This window comes from Trachurus japonicus, chromosome 18 (genome assembly GCF_045865225.1).
Source record: "Trachurus japonicus isolate A0001 chromosome 18, Traja_1.0".
Classification (NCBI taxonomy): domain Eukaryota; kingdom Metazoa; phylum Chordata; class Actinopteri; order Carangiformes; family Carangidae; genus Trachurus; species Trachurus japonicus.
In genome coordinates, this window is record NC_140924.1 from 25,340,707 (window position 1) to 25,361,515 (window position 20,809).

Below are 20,809 nucleotides of genomic sequence, written 5' to 3' on the forward strand. Positions count from 1 at the left end.
ACTATATGACTCGTGATAAATAAGCAAATATTAAAGTGTGCATACAGTATTTGATCCCCTGCTGATTTTGATCCCCTGCTGATTTTTGTCCTCATTTCACTTGATCCTATGGAAAATAATTTGTCGCATTAATTAATTCTGGACTTTTTTTTTTAATATTCTGTCTATCTCTGTTAAAATCAATTTACCATAAAAACTGTAGACCGCCCATTTCTCTGTGGGGGAGCAAACTTAAAAAATCAGCAGGGGATCAAATACTCAGGGTTTCCGCTACATGTAATTGATCGTGGCGCACCGCCACGGCAAAATAAAAGCCGCCACACCTTCAGAATGATGATTTTTTTTTATTTTAATTTTTTAATGTTAAAACAATGTTAAGCAGGGTTTCCACAACCAGTTACCATTAGGTAGCTACTTTGCAGCCCTTTCCACTACACAGTTACAACTTTCGACTCATGCTTTTCAATCACAGCTGAGTTCTTTATTTCCTCCTCATTAAAAACGAAACTTATCAACCAGCGCATCCAGTGTTATACCATTAATTAACGACTCTGTGGCGGCCGGCGGACAAGCGCTTCGCATCTCAGCTCTGTGTGTGTTCATCTGTCGCGCTCTGTTTCGATTATTAAATAGGCTACAAACGTACACACATTGGCCTCACGTGTTTGTCATTCGCTGTGTTTTATTTTGAAAATTGACCGGATTCTCTCGTGTTTCTTTGTGTGATTGACGCGAAGATTGACACGGTGGCTCGCGGCTCGTGCACAAAATAGACCAAACGCCGAAATGATCGCTGCATGCCGTGGAGGATTGGACGCCGAAATGCCCCCGCATCTCCGCGCGCAGCCGCCCCCCCCCGGACAATTTGGTCCCGCGCGCGTGCACCCCGCCCCCCCCGTTGATAGACCACCCTCGCCGCCACTCTTTAAAAAAATCCTGGAGGAAACACTGAATACTTATTATCCCTACTGTATTAACCAAACAGTTTCTGAGTCTTTCTGGTTTATTAGGCCTCAAACAATGAATAGAATAATAGAAAAAAAATTGCACAGGAACAATCAATCAATTAACCCTCTCCTGCCTCCTTTTGCGTTGTGTTTATTGTGCATGTTCGTATCGCTATGACGAAGAAAACAGGATTAATCGGTCGGCCCTGGTAGGTTGTATCACTGGGTGAATGCTGCTGCTATTGTAAAGCACTCAAAGTCCATTCATCACTGTGAATGGCCTTGGTCTTGCTGAGTGACCACATCACATGAAACAGCCAGAGGTGTGCTGCTCTAACAGCCCCCCTGCAGATATTAAAGGGATACGCCAACATTTTTTTTTTCGTGTCTTGCCTCACTCCCGAGTCCATGACAAGCAGATAGACACCAGCCGTATCGCCCATAATCAGCTTAGCTCAAACGCTGAAAGTGTATAGGAAGTGTTAGCCTGCCTCCACCTAAAGTCATCAGAGAAACTCTTCAGCAACTCTAAACAGAAACCAGCGGGCCGATCTTCATCTCAGAGCTGACAGAACTCTCCGGTAAGGCATCTTGAGCGGTCAAATGCTGGTAACGGGACGAGATCGGTCAAAACGGAGGGTTCAAACAAAGACGGTTTATTTTGGTTCAAGCTAGCTACATCGAGGGTAGGTTAGCTTACTATTTCAAAGTAAAAGCACAAATTCTATCGTCATGGTTTTCTGTATGTAAAGGGCAACGGGTGTTTTATTTTGTGAAAGTAACCGGAAGTGCATTGGTCACAACGGCTAGCTTGAGTAGCACCAAATTCGTCAGAACAAAATTGTAAACAGCTGGTATTTAGACAAATTAACGACACACTGCTGATCTAAACGGCTACTTTCTCACCTAAAAATGTTTGAACTGTCGATAAAGTGATATATTTACAGAGTTTAGAGCTAAAATGAAATCAGCTTCTGACTGCTGATTTCGGCTCAGGTAGGAGGCAGGCTAACACTACCTATACACTTCCAGCGTTTGAGCCAAGCTAATTACGGGCGATACGGCTCTATCTCCCTTGTTACTGCACGCACAGTTGAAAGGATGGTGTCTATCTGCTGGCCATGGACTTGGGAGTGAGGCAAGCCACGAAAAAATATGTTGGCATATCCCTTTAAAACAAGGTCCAGGGCAAGAGGAGTGAGACTGACACGTGGTGATGACTCTTCCCTGAGTAAACTCAGGGTGTGATGCTTACATCAGCGAGCATGCACCAGGAATCTGGCAGGCCACGCGGATCCAAAATCACTTGCAAATGCTACATGAACGAGTGAAACCGAGGTCTCATAAGGATCCTCTCAAAGTCTTTAAAGGCTGGACATGGACCAAGCCTTTTCTGGAGACACACTCTCCATCTGGAAGTAGTATAAACCATGGGAAAATGCAAAGCACAGCACTTTGATTAAAAAGAGAAAAAGAGTTTTTGTGTATTTGGGTAAAGAGGTGAGTCATCAGCGTGGAATCCATCCAGCGATCATTTATCTCTTGTAGCAAACCCCTGGTCAGCACTGACGGGGTGTCACAGACATCAGTCCGGTTCAGCAGTCTGCCTCCTCTGAGCTATCGGAGTACAGCAACACACAACCTGAGGAGGCTTAGAGAGGTGAACAGTGATCCACAGATGATGCTGATGAGACCGTCACAAACCCTCCTAGTGTTTCTACTTGTGGTGCATTCACTTGTTTGTTTCGTGTCAGTAGCTCTGTTTCAGAGGACGTGTGAGGACACAGAGGTGTTTCCTGTCAGTGAACCCTTTGAACCACACTCAAACACTTCCTGTCAGGCACCCGTCACCTCTGTAGCACACACACTCACACAGTGACACCACATTCACCTCTGTGTATTAGACTCTGCTGCTCTCCATCTATGTTAATATAAGATCATGCACCCATACACTACACACAGCAGTTTTATGCATTCATTTCCTCCCATACAGCTAGTTGTTTTATTAAACATATTCATAATATTACAGGTTTTGTTTTGAACTTTCATTTATTGCTTTTCTTTTTGGTTTTCACTGTGTGAACAGTTTCTTCTACAGCTTCTTTATGTTTTTAATGTCTACTCTATTTGACTTTTGAATTGCCACTTTTTTCTGTTGTCTTTTAACTCTTTTTTCTTTTATTTAATTTTTTTTTCTTATCCATCTATTAGTATTCATTTGTTTGTTATTTTTTTCATATCACTATCAGCATCATTATTGAGTATTGTAGTAGTACAGATTTCAGTATATGTATGCATGTGAGTGTGTGTCTTTGTATGTGTATGATATAGATAAAAAATAATTATATAAAAAAAAATGCCACTTGGAGGCATTTGAGTTGAGTTGATTTGAATTGAATTGAACTGAATTCTTTTCTTGTTGCACATCTGCTATTGGTTCATTATTTATCTTTATTGTATTCACTGCTTGATCTGTTTTTGTCGTTTTAAAGCTTTAAACCTTGAGCTGCTTCACTTTTTATTATCACTTTATTTGGCTGGTCTGTCAGAAGTAAGAACACAAAGTCACTGATATCCAACTGCTAACAATTCATTATGTTTAACACAAAGACCTGAGCAAAACAAAACCAAAGAGCAAACCACAGACTGAACTAATGCTCAGTTCTCAGCTTAGTTTTCATGTGGTCTAATTGCCATGAACACCAGAGCTCTAAAAAATGAACAATCAGCCAAACCTCCAGCTCAACACCATGATGGCACAGTGGACAGAGTTCTGTCTAATGAGCTCCAGCACCAGAGTGCATGTGACGAATGTTTGTAACTGAGCATCATAAAACTAAACTAAACTGATCCCAGAGATGCAACTAAACAAAACCAAACCAAAAATCTGAAGACACTGGTTTCTAAACATGTTTCCTGGACTGTTTTGTTTCTCTCCAAATGAACAATAAAGTGATTCAGGTTTCACACCCAGTCACTACATGAGTGACTCTGATCAGTCACTTCCTCAATCACACATCTGTCTCACTGCGATCAAGTTCCTACCTGTGTGGGGAAGCGCAGCAGAGCCTCCGACACCCTCTGAAGAACAGGCAGGCCGTTCCCCTTCCCTGAGTCTCCGTTCACCATCACCCCTCCTCCTCCTCCTCCTACCCCTCTTCCTCCTCCTCCTCCTCCTCCCCCTCCGCTGCCATCCGAGTCCGATGAAGGGGAGAGCTGGCCCGAGGCGTCGGTCAGCATCTCCCTGACGCAGGGCGGGTTGAGGTCGATGTGGAAGTCGGCCGAGATCTTGCAGCTCTTGGAGACGTCGAAGAGAGCCAGGCTGATGAAGAAGGGTTCCACCTGTGGGTTAAACGGAGCGATGGTTAAAGGCCGCTCACACCTCAGCATTAGTTCACCATATAATCACATTACTGTACACACTTGCTTGGCTTAATCCCTTATCTTATGTAGCTTTAACAGGAAGATCTTACAATCAATTCTGCCAGTTTAGTGAGAGGTTGATTAGTCTCAACCCTTCAGAGTCTGTGGCATTTTCTTCTGTATTTTTCTCGCCTAGTAATCAAGTAAGTGACATCCAACCTGGGCTTTCAGAATATCCGTTCTGTAGTGGGGTGATATGGATGTGTGAAAAACTTATGATCAGAAAAAGAAAGGGAAATAAAAAACAGAAAATAAATCTCACATTCATAATAAACTTCTTTTTAGACACTATATACCTGTTGTTTGAGGTCTTGGGGATTGGGGGGAAAAGAATACGGGCTCTAACTATGATAAAAAATATATTTCCATAATATCTAAAACTGCCCTAGACACCTGGCATGAAAACATGACATTTTCATTTGGTGCACTGTCAACAAACTTTCTCCTTCCATATGATATGATCCCATGTCTTGGTCTTAGATTGCGTAAAATGTGTAAATGGTAATCTATGCATTATTTATTGCATTTACAGCTGATTTTCCGATTATCGTGATCATACAAAGGCAACAGAGCAACATCTTGATCTAAATGAACTCTCTTTGACACATCATGTGAAGGCTCACAGGTCTCCTATAGGACTTTGTTCCATCCTGTGACGGGGCAGGAGTCTCCTGGGTGAGCTACAGACACACCAGTGGAATCTTTGTGAAGGCGACGTGTCCCCCTTTCAATAAAGAAAGGATTATGTCGCTATCATTCAGCGTTCCGGAGATAGACGTGCACGAAGTTTTTACTCCTTGGCTTTTAATACATGATGAGAGTTGTGGTCTCTGTCTTTACTTGTATTTTTATATTTCTTAGTTTTTTGTGTGTGTTTTTCTTTGTGCTTTTTTATGCTTTTAATTTACTGTATTTTAACTTTAACTTTCTTTTTTTGTATCTGTTGCAGCACTTTGGTAACCATGTTGTTTTTCAAAATGTGCTATAAATAAAGTGGATTGGATTGGATTGGATTGTTTTAGATGATTTATATCCATAAATGTGTAAATAACATGTGGCAGAAATTCAAACCAATAGTCACAGACTAGAGATGCATGAAAAACTCCAATACAACACTGCCGATATCAAAGCCGTACAAAAGCTTTGAATTGCAACTCTGAGTTTTGATCTGCTGAGCATAAACAAGAAATTGTGGCTTTGTACATTTTTAGAAACTTTTATCTGACAGTGAAATGTTTAGATGTTGGTATTAAAGCGTATTAGTCCAGCCCTGGTTTGAGAGTTGGCTCCGCTGCACCACAGCCCACACAGTTTTTTAGAATGACTGTGCACTTATGCCAGGATGGATGGTTGCTGCATGATGGACAAACCTCCCTTGATCCAATAAACATTAAACCTATCCGAGACTGTGGAGGGCAAGAGAGGGAAGGAATAAAGGGAGGGAGGGGTAGAGAGAGAGAGAGTGCTGCTTCCAAGCCACAAATATGAGTCAGTTCAATCCTACCAGCTCCTCTAATGCACCAGCAAACAGCGGGGAGAAGTCGGGGGGAGGCCTAACTCAATGTTTTATGACTACAAGCAACACACATTGACAAAGACTGAGCTCACACACACTCTCAGCTGCCGCCTCAAGCTTTCAGGAGCTCACACACACACACACACACACACATCCTCATTAATCAGACGACTCTTGCATAACGCTGAGGTCAAACTGATTTAACCATGACCAAAAATGAGACCATGTACCAACAATATGGATTCATGTTCATGTTATCCTCTGTTGGCCATGTTGCTGAAAACTGCTTCCAGACAGGCCAACATGAATTATGAAGGTTTATTATCTGGGACGGCGCAGCAGAGGGGCGGGGGGGAGCGGAAGATCTGAGGTGTGAAAAGGAAAGTTGTGGTTGGTGGTGTTTCAGTGGAACACAATCTTTATCCTTTACAGATTCTGTGCAGGATTGGTTTTAAAGATCATATTGGAGGCACAGTTAGTCTTTAAGCTCTGGCATTGACCTAGATGGCACATGTTTCAGCTGTGACAGGTTTTAGAGTTAGGTTTTGTAAGGAAGGTAATGACATACATTGGTGAGGACGCCGTCACCCTTCTCGCTGACGCAGCCCTGCAGACTGAAGGTCAGGTCGTGGCAGCTGACGACGATGCGGCGGCCAAAACGCTCCTCAAACGGTTTCACATCTGGCTCGATGCCTGAGAAGTCCAGCCTCTGGATATGAGACAGGAGACAGGAGAGAGGAGGAGGAGGAGGAGGAGGAGGAGGAGGAGATAAAACAAGAAGAAGATTGATCCATTGGAGAAAAGGTAGTGAGGGCAAGAAGAAAAGAGGAAGACGGCGAGGGAGAAGGAAACGGTGTAAATGGTGGAAAGGAGAGGAGAGATCAAATAGTCTGAATCGATACTGAAATAAATAAATCATGAACAACAGAGTGTCCAAAGAGGGACCAGCTTTACCTGGGTCTCAGGATCCAGAGAGAACAGCTTCTGTCTGCCGTCGTTCCTGTTGATCTTATTGAACTGGTCTGTCTCCCTGGCGTACTGTGGAGACATAACAGAGGAATCTAAGTACAATAAAACATATTGAATAGATCAACTTAAAGGTCACATATTGTATAAAGGTATCGTCCATGTCTTGTTTGGTTAAAATGCAGGTCTTGGTTCTATATTAATACTGTGAAAGTATCAAAGCCTCATTTGACAGAGAAATGAAGCCAGGCTGTTTTCAGAATCTGAGCCTATAATGAGCCATCAGGACTTGTGTATCTTTGTGATGTCACATTTGCCCAAAGCTCTGCCCTCAACGGATTTGGTTTCTCTGAGTGTTTGCCTATTAATCTTCCATTATTCCAATGTGATCACTCAGAAAACAGTCAATCAGACAATTAAAGGAGGCTCAGACTCTCTCTTCATTCTCTTTACTACATTAATATGATTTCTGGTACAAAATAAATATAGTAAGGTAGATCCAAATAACAAAATTGGGTGGTTAGACAATGCTGAGAAGCTAAAACATCTTTTTCAGTTGAAAATATTTGCATTTTTTTTATTTCTTGAGAAATTCTGGGCAATGAGACAAAGATCAATATACAGATGAGTACTGAAAGCAATCTTAAGTTGTTTATTTATGAGTTGCACTTGTGTGGCAGGTAATACCAACAGGAAGAATTTGTCAGTAAATGTGTCTTGTGGCATGACACAAAAAAAAAATTCATTCATTCATTAATTCATTCATTCATTCATTCATTCATATATAATACACAAATATATCTTCTTATGGATATCAACCCCTGAAATAAAAAGTGTCAAATACAGGATATCATATCATTTTACCCTGTATACTAGCATCTCATCTGTTTTAATATTAAAATAATGTGATGCAGTTTCTTTTTCAAAATGTAACCGTTTTATCCTCATCCAGATGTTAATGTCTGCATCAGCACCAATTTTAAATAAAACTGTGGTTTCAAAACAAAAGGTTGCTCATTCTGTAATGGCACAATAGAGACTGTTCTCTTAGTTGCCTGCCAGCATTTAAACCAACCCAAACACAGACGCAGACAGGAGCGTAGAGATGGAGAGACAAGCGATGGTACAGAGCCAGACAGAAGAAGGAAAGGAGGGCATCTAATGGAGATGAACAAATCAAACCCCCAGGTCGCAGTTAAGAGCTCTAATCCATCTCCTTCCCCACTTCTCCTCCCCTTGTTTCTGCTTCTCACTGTGTCCTGCCTGCAGACAAACTGCTAGTGATCTTTTAGAGTGGGGAGAGGAGAGGAGGGGGTGGGGTGCAGCGCTGGAGTGGCCCAGAGCAAACAGTGAAACAGCAGCACAGCAGCACAGAGGGCTTTGTTGTCCGTGTGTAGCTCTGGGTTTGTAGACATATTAAATCTATTGGGATAGACGCTGCTGTTCTGTTCTCTGCTTAGAAAAACTGACTCAAACACAGGGAGTCCAACAAAAGAGCTGCTCCTCCACCAGCTCAGTGATTCTGAACACATGAAATGTGTTCAGAATGTATATGCAAAAAAAGTCAATACATCCTCCAAATGAATAATAATGACATTGATAAAGCTGTCCAACACAAACGGAGTTAAAGGGATACGCCAACAATTATTTTTCGTGTCTTGCCTCTGACAAGCAGATAGACACCATCCTTTCGACTGTGCGTGCAGTAACAAGGGAGATACGGCAGAGCTGGCGCACCGCTAATTAGCTTAGCTCAAACGCTGGAAGTGCATAGGTAGTGTTGGCCTGCCTCCACCTAAAGTCATCAGAGAAACTCTTCAGCAACTCTAAATGGAAACCGGTGGCCGATCTTCGTCTCAGAGCTGACAAAACTCTCCGGTAAGGCATCTTGAGCGGTCAAATGCCGGTAACGGGACGAGATCGGTCAAAACGGAGGGTTCAAGCAAAGACGGTTTGGTTCAAGCTAGCTACATCGAGGGTAGGTTAGCTTCCTATTTCAAAGTAAAAGCACAAATTCTATCGTCACGTTTTTCTGCATGTAAAGGGCAACAGGTGTTTTATTTTGTGAAAGTAACCAGAAGTGCGTTGGTCACAACGGCTAGCTTGAGTAGCACCAAATTCGTCCGAACAAAATTGTAAACAGCTGGTATTTAAATTAACAACACACAATAAAGTGATATATTTACAGAGTTTAGAGCTAAAATGAAATCAAACTGACTGCTGATTTCGGCTCGGGTAGGAGGCAGGCTAACACTACCTATGCACTTCCAGCGTTTGAGCTAAGCTAATTAAAGGCGCGCCAGCTCTGACCATATCTCCCTTGTTGCTGCACGCACAGTTGAAAGGATGGTGTCTATCTGCTGGTCATGGACTCGGGAGTGAGGCAAGACACGAAAAAAAATTTTTTTGGCGTGTCCCTTTAAAATGTCAATAACATAAAATAAAAAAAACATCCATGTAAATGACTCAATGAATCCTTCATACCTTCATAAGCTCAGGGTGTAAGCTCCTCCCCAGACTCTCCAGCAGGCTCTCACCTTTACCTTGGCTGGTAGTGTCGTCATCTGATTGGACAGGACAGTGATCACATGTGAATAAAGATATTAGAAGCAGAGGTAGACAACACTATACTGCACTTAAGTATAGATTTGAGCGTCTCTCTTTTATTATACTGCTCTTAACCCACACAAGATGTAAGACAGAGAGGTACAGAAAATCTTTTCTGCTTGCGGCCATAAGACTTTTTAATGATCAATAGTGTGCAATAAGTTGTTCTTATCCCAATTAGTGTTTTTATTTATTTAAATCTGTTTTAATGGTTGTATCTAATGGTTGCTGTTTCCTTTTGTGTCTGTATGAATGCTGCTGCTGTGACATGATCATTTCCTTTATGGATTAATAAAGTATCTTGATTTTGATCTTGATCTTAAAGGGGAACTATGCAAGTTGCTTTGTCGCTGTTTGGTCAGTCCATGTTTCTGGCGAGACGAGATCTGAGACACCGGGTCGGAGGCGCTGATCTTGCAAGGTTGGTTTTCGGCCAAGCAACAGGTCATTTAACCATCGCAATTACTCCAAAGCTGTTTAATTTAGGTAAAAATCTTGCATTGTTTCCCTTTAAAAGGCAAATATTGTATGTTTGTCTCCATTACTGCCTTAAATATAGAAATACATAAACAACAACAGCTCCTTCTGCTGATTCAACTGTCTTTTTTTGGATATGTCAACAGGCAAGATTTTTATTCTACAGGCTCTAGTAGTTTGTTAAGTCATTAGGTTCTGTGAATGTAGAACCTATTATCTATTGTGTTGGAGTAGTATTTGACCAGGAGCATCTATAGTCTGAAGTCTCGAGTGCTGGAGCTGTGTCTGATCCAGTCTGTTAACAAACAGCTCATTACAAATGAGGCTCAATAAAGTTCAGCTCAACCAGAACCCCCTAATGGCCTCCCTTGTGTCTGTCTGCCAGTCTTTTTTTTTCTTTCCAAACTAATATCTTTCAGTCTAGTGGCCAAATTAAAAAGAGGCCATTCACTATTCTGCTGTCTCCCAGGTGACACATGACGGACTGAGCGAAACCCCAAATGCCCTGCTGTCTTTCTGGATGGATGGATGGAGCGTCTCATCAGCATCTTTGAGATTTGTGGCCAAACTGGACTTATTGGGTTTCACTGGAATTTCCAAATTTTATGTTACACACAAACTGCATAAAACTGCTGGCACTCATCCAGAACTCTTAAAATGACTGCCCCCTCCAGAAACACACGCTTGAAACTAACGAACGAACTGTAGCCAGACTCCTGAGCTCTGATTTACTCGTATCTGCACGGTTGATTTACAGTTGATGTGTAAATATATCACTTCTGCTTCCCCACTGACACCAACTGTAGGTGTAGTGTTAAGCCTTTTTATTGCCTTTGCATCTTGTAATATGGAAGCAATTAAAGCGTCATAACACGGGGGCCCAGCCTCCTCAGGGGAGTTTTAGCCGGGGAGAGGGATTACTCTAACCTCACAGTTCAAACACGCTACTATTATTATTATTATCCTCAAAGTTAACTGGCTGTATAGAAACTTTTCAATAAGACTGTAAATTACACATGGACTGAAAGGGGATCTGGGTATGTGCTGTTTGTTTTCATATGGAGGTGTGATGTAACTCACCCAGGGCACAGTCCAGGGCCTCAGCACCGTTCCTCCTGTCCTGGCCGGCCTCGCTGCTGCTCTGCAGAGCCTGTTTCAGAGTGACCACCCACTCCTCCATCTCTGCCTCGCTGTCCGCTGCCAGGAAGTGGCTATAGCGGTCTTGCATCTTCAGTTCAAAGCCATTACGGCGCATCTTGGGACTCTGGTTGAGGTGATAATTATTTCACTTTGAGTTATTTTCATTTTTTACCTTACCTCAAGTAAAATGGCAAAAGATATGTGTATGTATATGTGTTTGTGTGTATGTGTATGTGTATGTGTATGTGTATGTGTATGTGTATGTGTATGTGTATGTGTATGTGTATGTGTAAATGTATATGTATGTGTGTACTGTATATGTGTTTGTGTTTGTGTATATGTGTATGTGTATGTGTATGTGTATGTGTGTGTGTGTGTATGTGTATGTGTAAATGTATATGTGTATGTGTGTACTGTATATGTGTTTGTGTTTGTGTATATGTGTATGTGTATGTGTATGTGTATGTGTATGTGTATGTGTATGCCTAGTGTGTATGTATTGTGTATGTTTGCCGCCAGGAAGTGGCTATAGTGGTATATGTAAATGTATGTGTATCATATACATATCATACTTCAATAATTTCACAGCCTGAGATGAACAAACTATTTCTACCTGTCTATATCATATACATTATACAGTCTATGTGTATAAGTAACAAGACATTGAAAAAAGTCATCAAAGAAAATTGTAAAAATGTTTTTAAAATGCTCCTCTAACTCTGTACTCTGTAAGTGAGTTTTTAAAAAGCTTTCAGAAGCAACAGAGTGAAGTCTTTGTTATTCAAACCAGAGGGATGTGAGGGGCAGAACAAGGATTTAAAAAAAAAATCTGTGATATAAACTAGAGTCAGATCATGTGAGGATTTAAACCTCATTAACATAAAATTGGACTGAATTCTGACACAATAGGGAGCCGCAGTACACAGTAACTCAGTCAGTATTGAGTTAACACAGGTGCAAAACCTGGTTTGCACGTCAAACACGAGCATTCATATCAAACCTATGAGCCAGAATGAGTCCCCTCACTCTGCCCATTCATTTCCTGCGGGTGTTCATCAGCCTGAAAGCTTCCTGGCAGCCTCAGCAGTCACTCAGCACAGACATGAGTGAGGTACCAGCCTGTGCCATGAGCCAGCAGCAGCAGCAACAACTCCTCATAATCTGCTCCAATCAGACTTCTCTGCCCAAGTCAATGGAATGCAGTAATTCTCTTCAATTAAAGCAGCTAAAAGCGCCCGGAGCGTGGAGGCCGGGAAAACACGCTGACTTTCACGAGGGTGGGAGTTAATGCCAAGAAGTGAGGGATCAGAGTCGGCGGTGCTTCAAAGAGTTCATTTCTACAGAGCGACCCCAGCGTACCTGAACGACGTCTATGCAGGAGTCCAGGTATATGGAGCCTTTGGTGTCCTTGCAGTTCTTCTCATCCTTGTAGGAGTTGAGGATGTAGGAGCCGTCAGGGAGCTGGGACAGGTAGAAGTACCTCCTTTTGAACACCTGCAGAGCAGAGGAAGTCAGGCAGATTCTGATATAAAAAGGCCACTTACTCTGATCCATAATAAGATATATTTGTGGTTTTAAGAACCAAAAACCATCTTAAATGAACTCTCTCTGGTACTCTAGCAAAAACAGGTCAATGAGCCAATCAGAAGAGAGTCTCATCTGATTGGTTCACTGTTGTCTGAGTGATCAAATAAAAATATAGCCAATTTCAGTTAAACAGTCAGAAAAAACAAACCCTACAACTCAGATGGTGGGCCAAACTAGGAAAGGCTAAAGCAGTGTTTTTCAACCTTGGGGTCGGGACCCCACGTGGGGTCGCCTGGAATTCAAATGGGGTCGCCTGAATGTCTAGTAATTGATAAAAATTACTGATATATATTAGCCTAGAAATCTAGACGCACCCTAGCAGCAGCAAAAATATTTGCTCCGTAGGTGGGTCTAGAAACGAGCCATAGGAACTTTTTGAGTCTCGAACACTGTTTGTGTTCACCAATCACAGCGCTCTATCTGTTTAGAGAGTCGTTGGGCGGGCTTAACGCCATGACGACATACTTTTTAATTGGCTTGTCAGTCTAACGTCATCCTGCTCTTTGCTCTGATTGGTCGTAGCGCTACCCTATTGCGTGCAGAGGCAGTTTGAAAGACAGCCTTCATCCCGCCCCCTGGATTGAGCCGTGGTCTACCGGTCGTTGCCAGACTAGACATTTTAATGATATAGTCTGGCTTGTCAGGCTAGATATACATATATTTTTAACCAATTACTATTCTTTTTAAAATTATGATTAAAAACACCACACCCAATCTTAAAAAACTGTATTCTATACTTTCACTTTCTCGAATATAAATCGAGTTCAAATAAAATGCAGCATATAAAAGTTTCTAAGCCGGCGCATCTTGACTGAGGTCGCCAGAAATTTGTGACGTCAAAATGGGGTCACAAGCCAAAAAAGGTTGGGGACCACTGGGCTAAAAGCATGGCTGAGGGCAGTGACTGTTTTTTTTTTGTGACATCACAAAGTCACAGAAATCCTGATGAATACAGGCTGTGTGCAGGCTCTGTGGCCTGAGGCTTTGATACGTTCACAGTACTAATATGAACCTTGATCTGCTTTAGCTTTGCTTTATGTTCATCAAAGAGCACATGGTAATCTGACTTAACACAATAAGGGACCTTTAACAGCTTTGAACAGCTCATTAGTGAGAGAGAGATGCATGAAATGTGGCTTCCAAACACACCTGTTATTGCTATAAAGTGATGTTACTCTGTTAATGTGATTGTAGACATCATTGATCTCCCACTAGGTATCATTTACATCCATGCTTCTTTCCTCAGTCTATGTTTACACTGTTTTCATTGCATTTATTGTTACTTTTATGGCATTTAGTTTGATTTGTTCTACTACTTAAGCCCATTCACTGCTTTAATAGGATGGAAATGATGCTCTGTTTAGTGCAGCATTATTGGTAATACGATACAAGTGATAGAGTGACACAGAGGATGACAGAGGTGTTTCCCGAAGCCTGCGTGTTGTTGCCGTTTCTGCATTTGTTTCTGTCCTGTCGCATGAATAACAGACAGCAGGTCAGTGGTGACTCACCCTCATGGAGACAGACAGGCTGCTGTTGATGTTGGCTTTCTGCAGCCAGCCCTGCTTCATGATGCCTCCCCTCTGCGAGCACAGCGACGCCGTGTCCTGAGACACACAAATACAGGAGATCAAAGTAGGCGTACACAACTTACGCAAACACTGTGATGCTCACTGCGCTTGTAATAAGTTTAAAGACCCTCTAAACCAAAAATGCCCTTTTTGAAATTATTAACATGTCAATTTAGTGTGTGGGCTCTGCTACAAGGCATTTCAGGAGCAAAATTGCTAATCCACACCATAACTGAGCATTTTAGACTTGAAAATGCAGTTTCAAAACAAGAGTCTGAAAAAACTGACTCCAATTTTTCGAATTGGAGTCAGTTTTCATGCGTCACTAAACTAGCAACCAATCCCGTTGATTTTGTTTGCATCTCATTTGTTGTTCACTGTGATGTGATCTACTTACACAGCTCGATGTTCAAACATGTTATCATTAGTTGCCGTGGCCCAGAGGTTTAGTTGCCGCCTTGAATGTGGTAGACCTTGTGTTTTGACTTCGCTCCTCCGTTTCCCCTGCCCCGTTAATGCGCACCGCCGTTACTTAGCAACACGGTGGCGGTGGGCGGGCGCAAGTGATGATGCATATGCATACTCATGAATATTCATACAATCTGGATTTTTCAATGAGGGAGAAATAGTAGACCTGTTTTTAGCCTGTTTGGGAGTTTTTTTAAACAACTTTTTTTTGTGGGAAAGCAATTTTAATCAAAAAATAGTCATAGCAGAGCATTTTTACAAATGTTAAAATGCCTCTTTAGGGGGACTTTAATGTTGCTCCGATTGTTTACAGTTACAGTGTTTGGTCATGGTTTACTCTTAGTTCACACGCTGTTCAGATGAATCTATGAATGAGAGAGTCTCTCTGTTGCTCTGTGCTGTCAGAGCATCCTCATTATCTCATAACTTATCATGGGACTGTTCATCAGCACCATGGAAACATAAACATCCATCACAAGGGACTGAGAACACACACACACACACACACACACACACACACACACACACACACACAACAGCAGTAACACATCCGGTCACTTGGAGGAATTCACAACATAGAGCGATCTAATTAACTTAATGTAAGAAGGGAACATGACACACATATCTTGACATTGAATGAAAAGGGTTGAGGCGTGTGTATATGTGTGCGTATGTGTGTGTGTGCGCAATCTGGATGAGCCTAATCAGGTTGAAGTGGCATTTTGTCCTCTGTGTGTCACGCCTCCCCCCTTGTGTCTCTCTCCGGCCTCACCCTGTAATCTAATTGGCTGTCGGTCGTCCTCCCGCTGTCTGCTCCAGTACATCGTTTTCCTCCAGCCACACCCTGTCCCGTACGTATTCAGTAAACATCACCTAATGTCTCGTCGTTGTTATCGATCTATTGATACGGCCCCCAAATAGGAAATTTCATAAGGAACAGAGGAAACCGGCAGATCCCATCTTATCGTCTGTGGATGTGCCAGAGCAGCCGTTCTCAGCTGAGCAACCATCTCTCCATCCACAGAACCATTTATTCTCCTTCAATTAGAGCCCCCCCCCACCCCCCACCTTTCTGTCTAAGTTTATCCACATCCAAGCTGAGCGCAGGGGGGGAGGAGGATCGATGAGAGCTATTTATAGGACGTATAAGGCTTCTGGTTTCACTGGACAGGACCCAGAGACCATCAGTCACTCAGACTCCTCCTCCCAGAGCCACTTACCAGGACCAGGCTCCTCTCTCTGCTGCTGGACGAGCCAAATTTGTGTCTTACATAGCTCCACCATTTCAAAAAAAAAAGATTAAAGGGATCATTGTAATTTCCCAAGCGGGGGTTTATTGCACATCGCTAAAAGCCGCCGTGCGCGCTGCACTCTGGTCCATAACGGCGTCCCCGCTCCTCCGCCTCCTTTTCCTAGGGCCGGTGCTAGGAATTCTGGGCCCCCTGAAAGAATACTAAAGTGGCCCCCTGCCCTCTGACTTTTCCACTTTTTTTCTTAGACTACGTTATCTATTCTCATTTTTTATTTAGCCTACTTTGTTTTGATGCTAATGCAGCATTAGTATGAGTACTAGTCAGGGTCTTATGCAGAATCCAATCCAATACAAAGATTAGACTACTGGGGTTTTTTGTGGGCCCTACTGGGCGCTGGGCCCCTAGAATTATCATCACCTTTCTCCCCTATACGGCCCTGCCTCCTCCTCCTCCTCCTCCTCCTCCTCCTCCTCCTCCTCCTCCTCCTCCTCCTCCTCCTCCTCCTCCTCCTCCTCCTCCCTGCGAGTGGTCGATGCCTGTGATCTAACGCCGTCCACTCACCTCATCTTTGGCGTCTTCATCGACCTCGTACACGTGAGCTGGCAGCTTGTCCGTCTTCAGGCCTTTGCTTTGAAAGGACAGTGATAGGAGGTCAGCAGTAAGTAAATCACCCCCCCCCCCCTCCTCCCCTCTGTGATGAGGTCTCTATCTGTCTTTAACATCTGGATTATTTACGTCTTCACTCTTGCATGCAACAAATTACAGCCTGATTTACAAACCTCCACCATGTCTGTTACTGCAATATGTTTTTTTTCTTTCTCTTTCTCTCTCTGGAATTTCAATGGTATTTGAGGAATGTTGTTCCGAATATGACTCGTTGGACTTGTTATTTATGGTGCGAGTGCAGGATGCAGCGATAAAAAATAATTTCCTTGGGAAGTTTTATCAGCTTTGAAATATGGATTCAAAACATCTGGGCTGCACCTGCACATTATTGCTGTTTCTATTCAGTATTTCCCATCTCTTCTGCAGCAGAAGCCTCAGCCTCAGCATCAGCCTCAGCATCAGCATCAGCATCAGCGCCGCATTGATACACAAGATTTGTTGCATGCAAGCAGTTGCCCTTGTGAATACAGTAAATCCGTTGTACATGTTACATATTTGCCAGTAAAGAACTCAGATGATGTTTTTGCACAAACTCTCATCCAATCTGCATTTCTAATCTATTTGCAACAGTTTTTTTTTCTTCCTTACCTCGGCAACATGCGGAAGTCACCAGAGTAAGCCTCATATTTGTAGTTGATGACATGCCAGTCCGTGTTGTACATCTTGATGCACTGCCAAACAGGTCAACACAGAGAGCTGGATTAGGAGCAGCAGATACACTCGGATACAACAGCCACGCTGGATCAGAGGGTGACGTAACCACACACACACACACACACGGTTTATTTCCTGTGCTTCTGCTCGGTTCCCTATTTCTGAAGAGAGAAGAACTTCACCTCTGCCGTGACAGTTGTTTATTACAGCTCAAGATGGTTTTCATCCGACATATATTATGGCTTTATTCGGTGTGAAACTGCCAAGCAGAATTTCTCAATTAAGTCAAAAATGAATGGATCTTTGTTCGGCTGACGCTGAGTAAGCCAAGGTCTGTTTTAACAATTCCTATCGCAGTTTGGTTTCCACGCCGCATCACGGTCGTGAGCTCTGGCCCGGGAACACAGATCTGGAGTCTGGCAGAGCAGCGGAGTGTGTCCACATCCAGCCAGAGCCAGAGCAGTCTGTTTTTCATTGTCAATAAAATATATCATCAGTACAACATGTGGTTACTACTGGCCTGGGCACTCTGTGTTTCTAGGAGCTCCAGCTTTAGGCTGAACATCATCAAGACTGTTTGTATTAGAATATAACTGGATTTAAAGTCACTTTTCAATCAGCAGGTTCTGATTGATAAGAGCAAGTTTACGTCAAGTTATCAAGAGGATTTTCCTGGAGAATGTTTTGTTCTAGTTTGGAATGTGTGGTATGTTTGAGTGAGATTCATAGAGAAAAAGAAAAACTAATAGAAACTCAACAAATAAATAGAAATAGTTTTCCCTTAGGAGAGAGTAGGAGTACATAAAATAAAGACAGGAGCAAAAATAGCAAACTGTTGACATATGCTCATTATCATGCCTCTGTACGTGACACAATATGCAGCCTCATGTATAGAATGTGTATGATGTGAGGTGAAGATGATTTCAACTTAAAGGGATAGTTCAACATTTTGGCAAATTGGCCCATTGTCATAATCCCTATAGTCATTGCAGAAGGTTCGTTGACTTTATTTGTCGGTGCAAGCTGTTTTTAGAACGGCAGAGCAGAGCCGCGAGCTGCTCAGAGCTACGTTACGAAGGCTCATGGGATTTCTTGGTTTCCCTCATCAAACTCATCAAATACACAATCCAACAACTCCAAAACGCTCTGGTGGACAAGTTGTGACCTGCACATTCACCACGCTATGAGATAATAATGGAACGTTACAAGACAGAGTTGTTTTAGAGGGAAATTCATGCAAAACCGCTGATGCGCATTCCTGTCAGGGGCAGTTTTTCGTCAAGCAGTCTCTGCATTTGCCTCGAAAACAACTCTGTCTGGTAATGTTCCGTTATTATCTCATAGCGTGGTGAATGTGCAGCTCACGGCTCTGCTCCGCTGTTCTAAAAATAGCTTGCACCGACAATTAAAGGTGACGAACCTACTGCTAAGACTATAGGGATTTTGGCAATGGGCCAAATGTTGTACTATTCCTTTAACATTAGAAACGAATAACCCCCCCCCAAAAAAAAAAAAAAACTCTGTATGAACCAACTCTAAATTACCCAGTTAATTAACAGAGAAAACCAGAAAACCTTTTATATAATTGATGCAGTGGTTAATACCATGAATTTGAGTGCTGGTAGTGCAGCAGGATGGATTCCATACACTTCCAGTATATATTATATTAAGGTTTGTTTTATTCCTATTTGAGTTAACAAACATGTGTTTTCACATCTACTTTATGTTATTTCTGGATTTCTAATAACCTCAGACCAGATGCTCGTTGTACAGATGCGTGTTTGTAAGAAAGTGGAGCCATGTACCTCTTTGGCAAACAGACTCCTGGCCTCCCGCTCGGCATTCTGGGGCACAGAAGGAACAACAGTCCTCCTCTGCCGGGAGATCTGGGACTCCTATACACACACAAACACACACACACAGAAACAACCAAAAGACAGGAGTGAGAGAGGCAGGTAGAGAGAGCCTGGGAAGCGATACAGAGAAACAGATCAACATATCCTCTCGGGCCGAGGGAGAAAAAACTGGACACAGAGCGAGACTGGTTTCTAAACAGAACCACATGTCTGAAGCAGCAACCGATAAACAAAACAGAGGTACCTGGCTGGGCTGCGTGGGACCGGCTCAGGCCCTGCGGACTGACCCCAGCGCCGGTGGATGAGCAGTTGATTCATGATGGGAAACCTCTGGGTGGAAAGTGATATTTTACCGCCGTTTGTTCCCGTTTGACTCCGACGGTTTTACGAGAAAGAGGCAGCTGATTTTGCCGTTTACTGTGGAGATCCGTGTGCAGGTGTCTCCAGGATAAGATTTGTATTTGAGCTACAAATTACAGGGCTGCCAAGTGAATTCCCAAGGCGGGGGAGAAAACAGATCGAGAACTGATTCACAGTCCAAACAAGCAGCAGATCTGTCTGACTGAAAACAGACAAGACACAGATTACTGATTGTTATGTGAACAAATTAAAGGATATAATCTGTTTAGTTGATTATACCTCGGATCTTTTTTTTTTAAGTTGTGATGACATTGCATTCACCACAGTAATTACTAAGATCTGGGCCGGCGCAGGAAAAAATGTGTAGATGGAGCAGGTTGTAACACTTCAGTCATGTTCTCTAGTCTAACCCACTTTAACTGGGGGTAAAACCAAAATGGAAAGCACCTGAAATGTCTGTGACAGGACGTCACTGCATGGGAAATCTGTGTTTGTGGCCAACTACAGTGGGTTAGTCCTGACCTCAACTAGAGGTCACTCTTCGGTCTTTCTGCAAAAGTATTTTTTAAACCACCAGACATGTTGTTCATGATGTTAGAAAGTGCTGCATTTGCAACATACAGCAGAGGTTAGCGGCTAAATGTGGCCAGGTCAATGTGTCATTGTTATTATTATCGTTATTATATCTACTGATTGTAGATACTGGTATCAGCCACTATGTTAGAGTAAGATACAAACAGATACATGTAATAATTTAGAAACACTGTCTCCATGTCAATGCTTTTACATAGAAAAGAACGCCACAAAATGTCATGTATGTTATCCATTAATGTAAAGAGAATACTGTTGTATCTGATATTTAAAGGTCCAGAAGTGCAATTTTTTTTTAAGTGTTGAACCATAACAAGACACATTTGTGGAACCAAAAAGCCGCCTCAGTGTAGTTTTACATCCCTCTCAGGCTTCTCTCTGGAGCTCAGTCAGTCGGCCAATCAGATGAGAGGATACAGGCTGTGCGCTGCTTTTCCCTGCACACTGACAATTCAATACTTTCACATTAGCTTTTAAATATATAACCAAGGTCTGCTGCTATTTAATCCAAAAGACACAAACAGCTGCCTTTATACAATGTACTGTACTATAGGACCATTACCACCCATTATGTGGATGAGCCTATTGATTGGCCGCTGATAATGTGCAGCTGATTTTCATTAAAAAATACATGATCAGCAGAGCAGAATTAATACTTCTGTCAGCCAGATGGAACTTTTACAAAGTGTGATACTAATACTATAACATCCGTCATCTAGAATGCTGC

At 42.5% G+C, this 20,809-nt stretch overlaps 1 protein-coding gene across 3 annotated transcripts in view; it reads right to left on the bottom strand.

Annotated features, from left to right (window-relative positions):
• The window catches only part of dock11 (dedicator of cytokinesis 11), a 102,910-nt gene that overhangs the window by 72,217 nt on the left and 9,884 nt on the right, over positions 1-20,809 (bottom strand). For all 3 annotated transcript variants that reach the window (XM_085760531.1, XM_085760530.1, XM_085760532.1), the window contains exons 3-12: positions 19,081-19,170; positions 17,210-17,292; positions 16,517-16,583; positions 14,175-14,270; positions 12,436-12,570; positions 11,017-11,200; positions 9,337-9,416; positions 6,841-6,924; positions 6,455-6,595; positions 3,993-4,289 (exon numbers count right to left, since the gene is read on the bottom strand). In XM_085760531.1, coding sequence (XP_085616657.1) covers positions 3,993-4,289; positions 6,455-6,595; positions 6,841-6,924; positions 9,337-9,416; positions 11,017-11,200; positions 12,436-12,570; positions 14,175-14,270; positions 16,517-16,583; positions 17,210-17,292; positions 19,081-19,170 — 1,257 coding nt within the window. The remainder of the gene's footprint in view (positions 1-3,992; positions 4,290-6,454; positions 6,596-6,840; positions 6,925-9,336; positions 9,417-11,016; positions 11,201-12,435; positions 12,571-14,174; positions 14,271-16,516; positions 16,584-17,209; positions 17,293-19,080; positions 19,171-20,809) is intronic.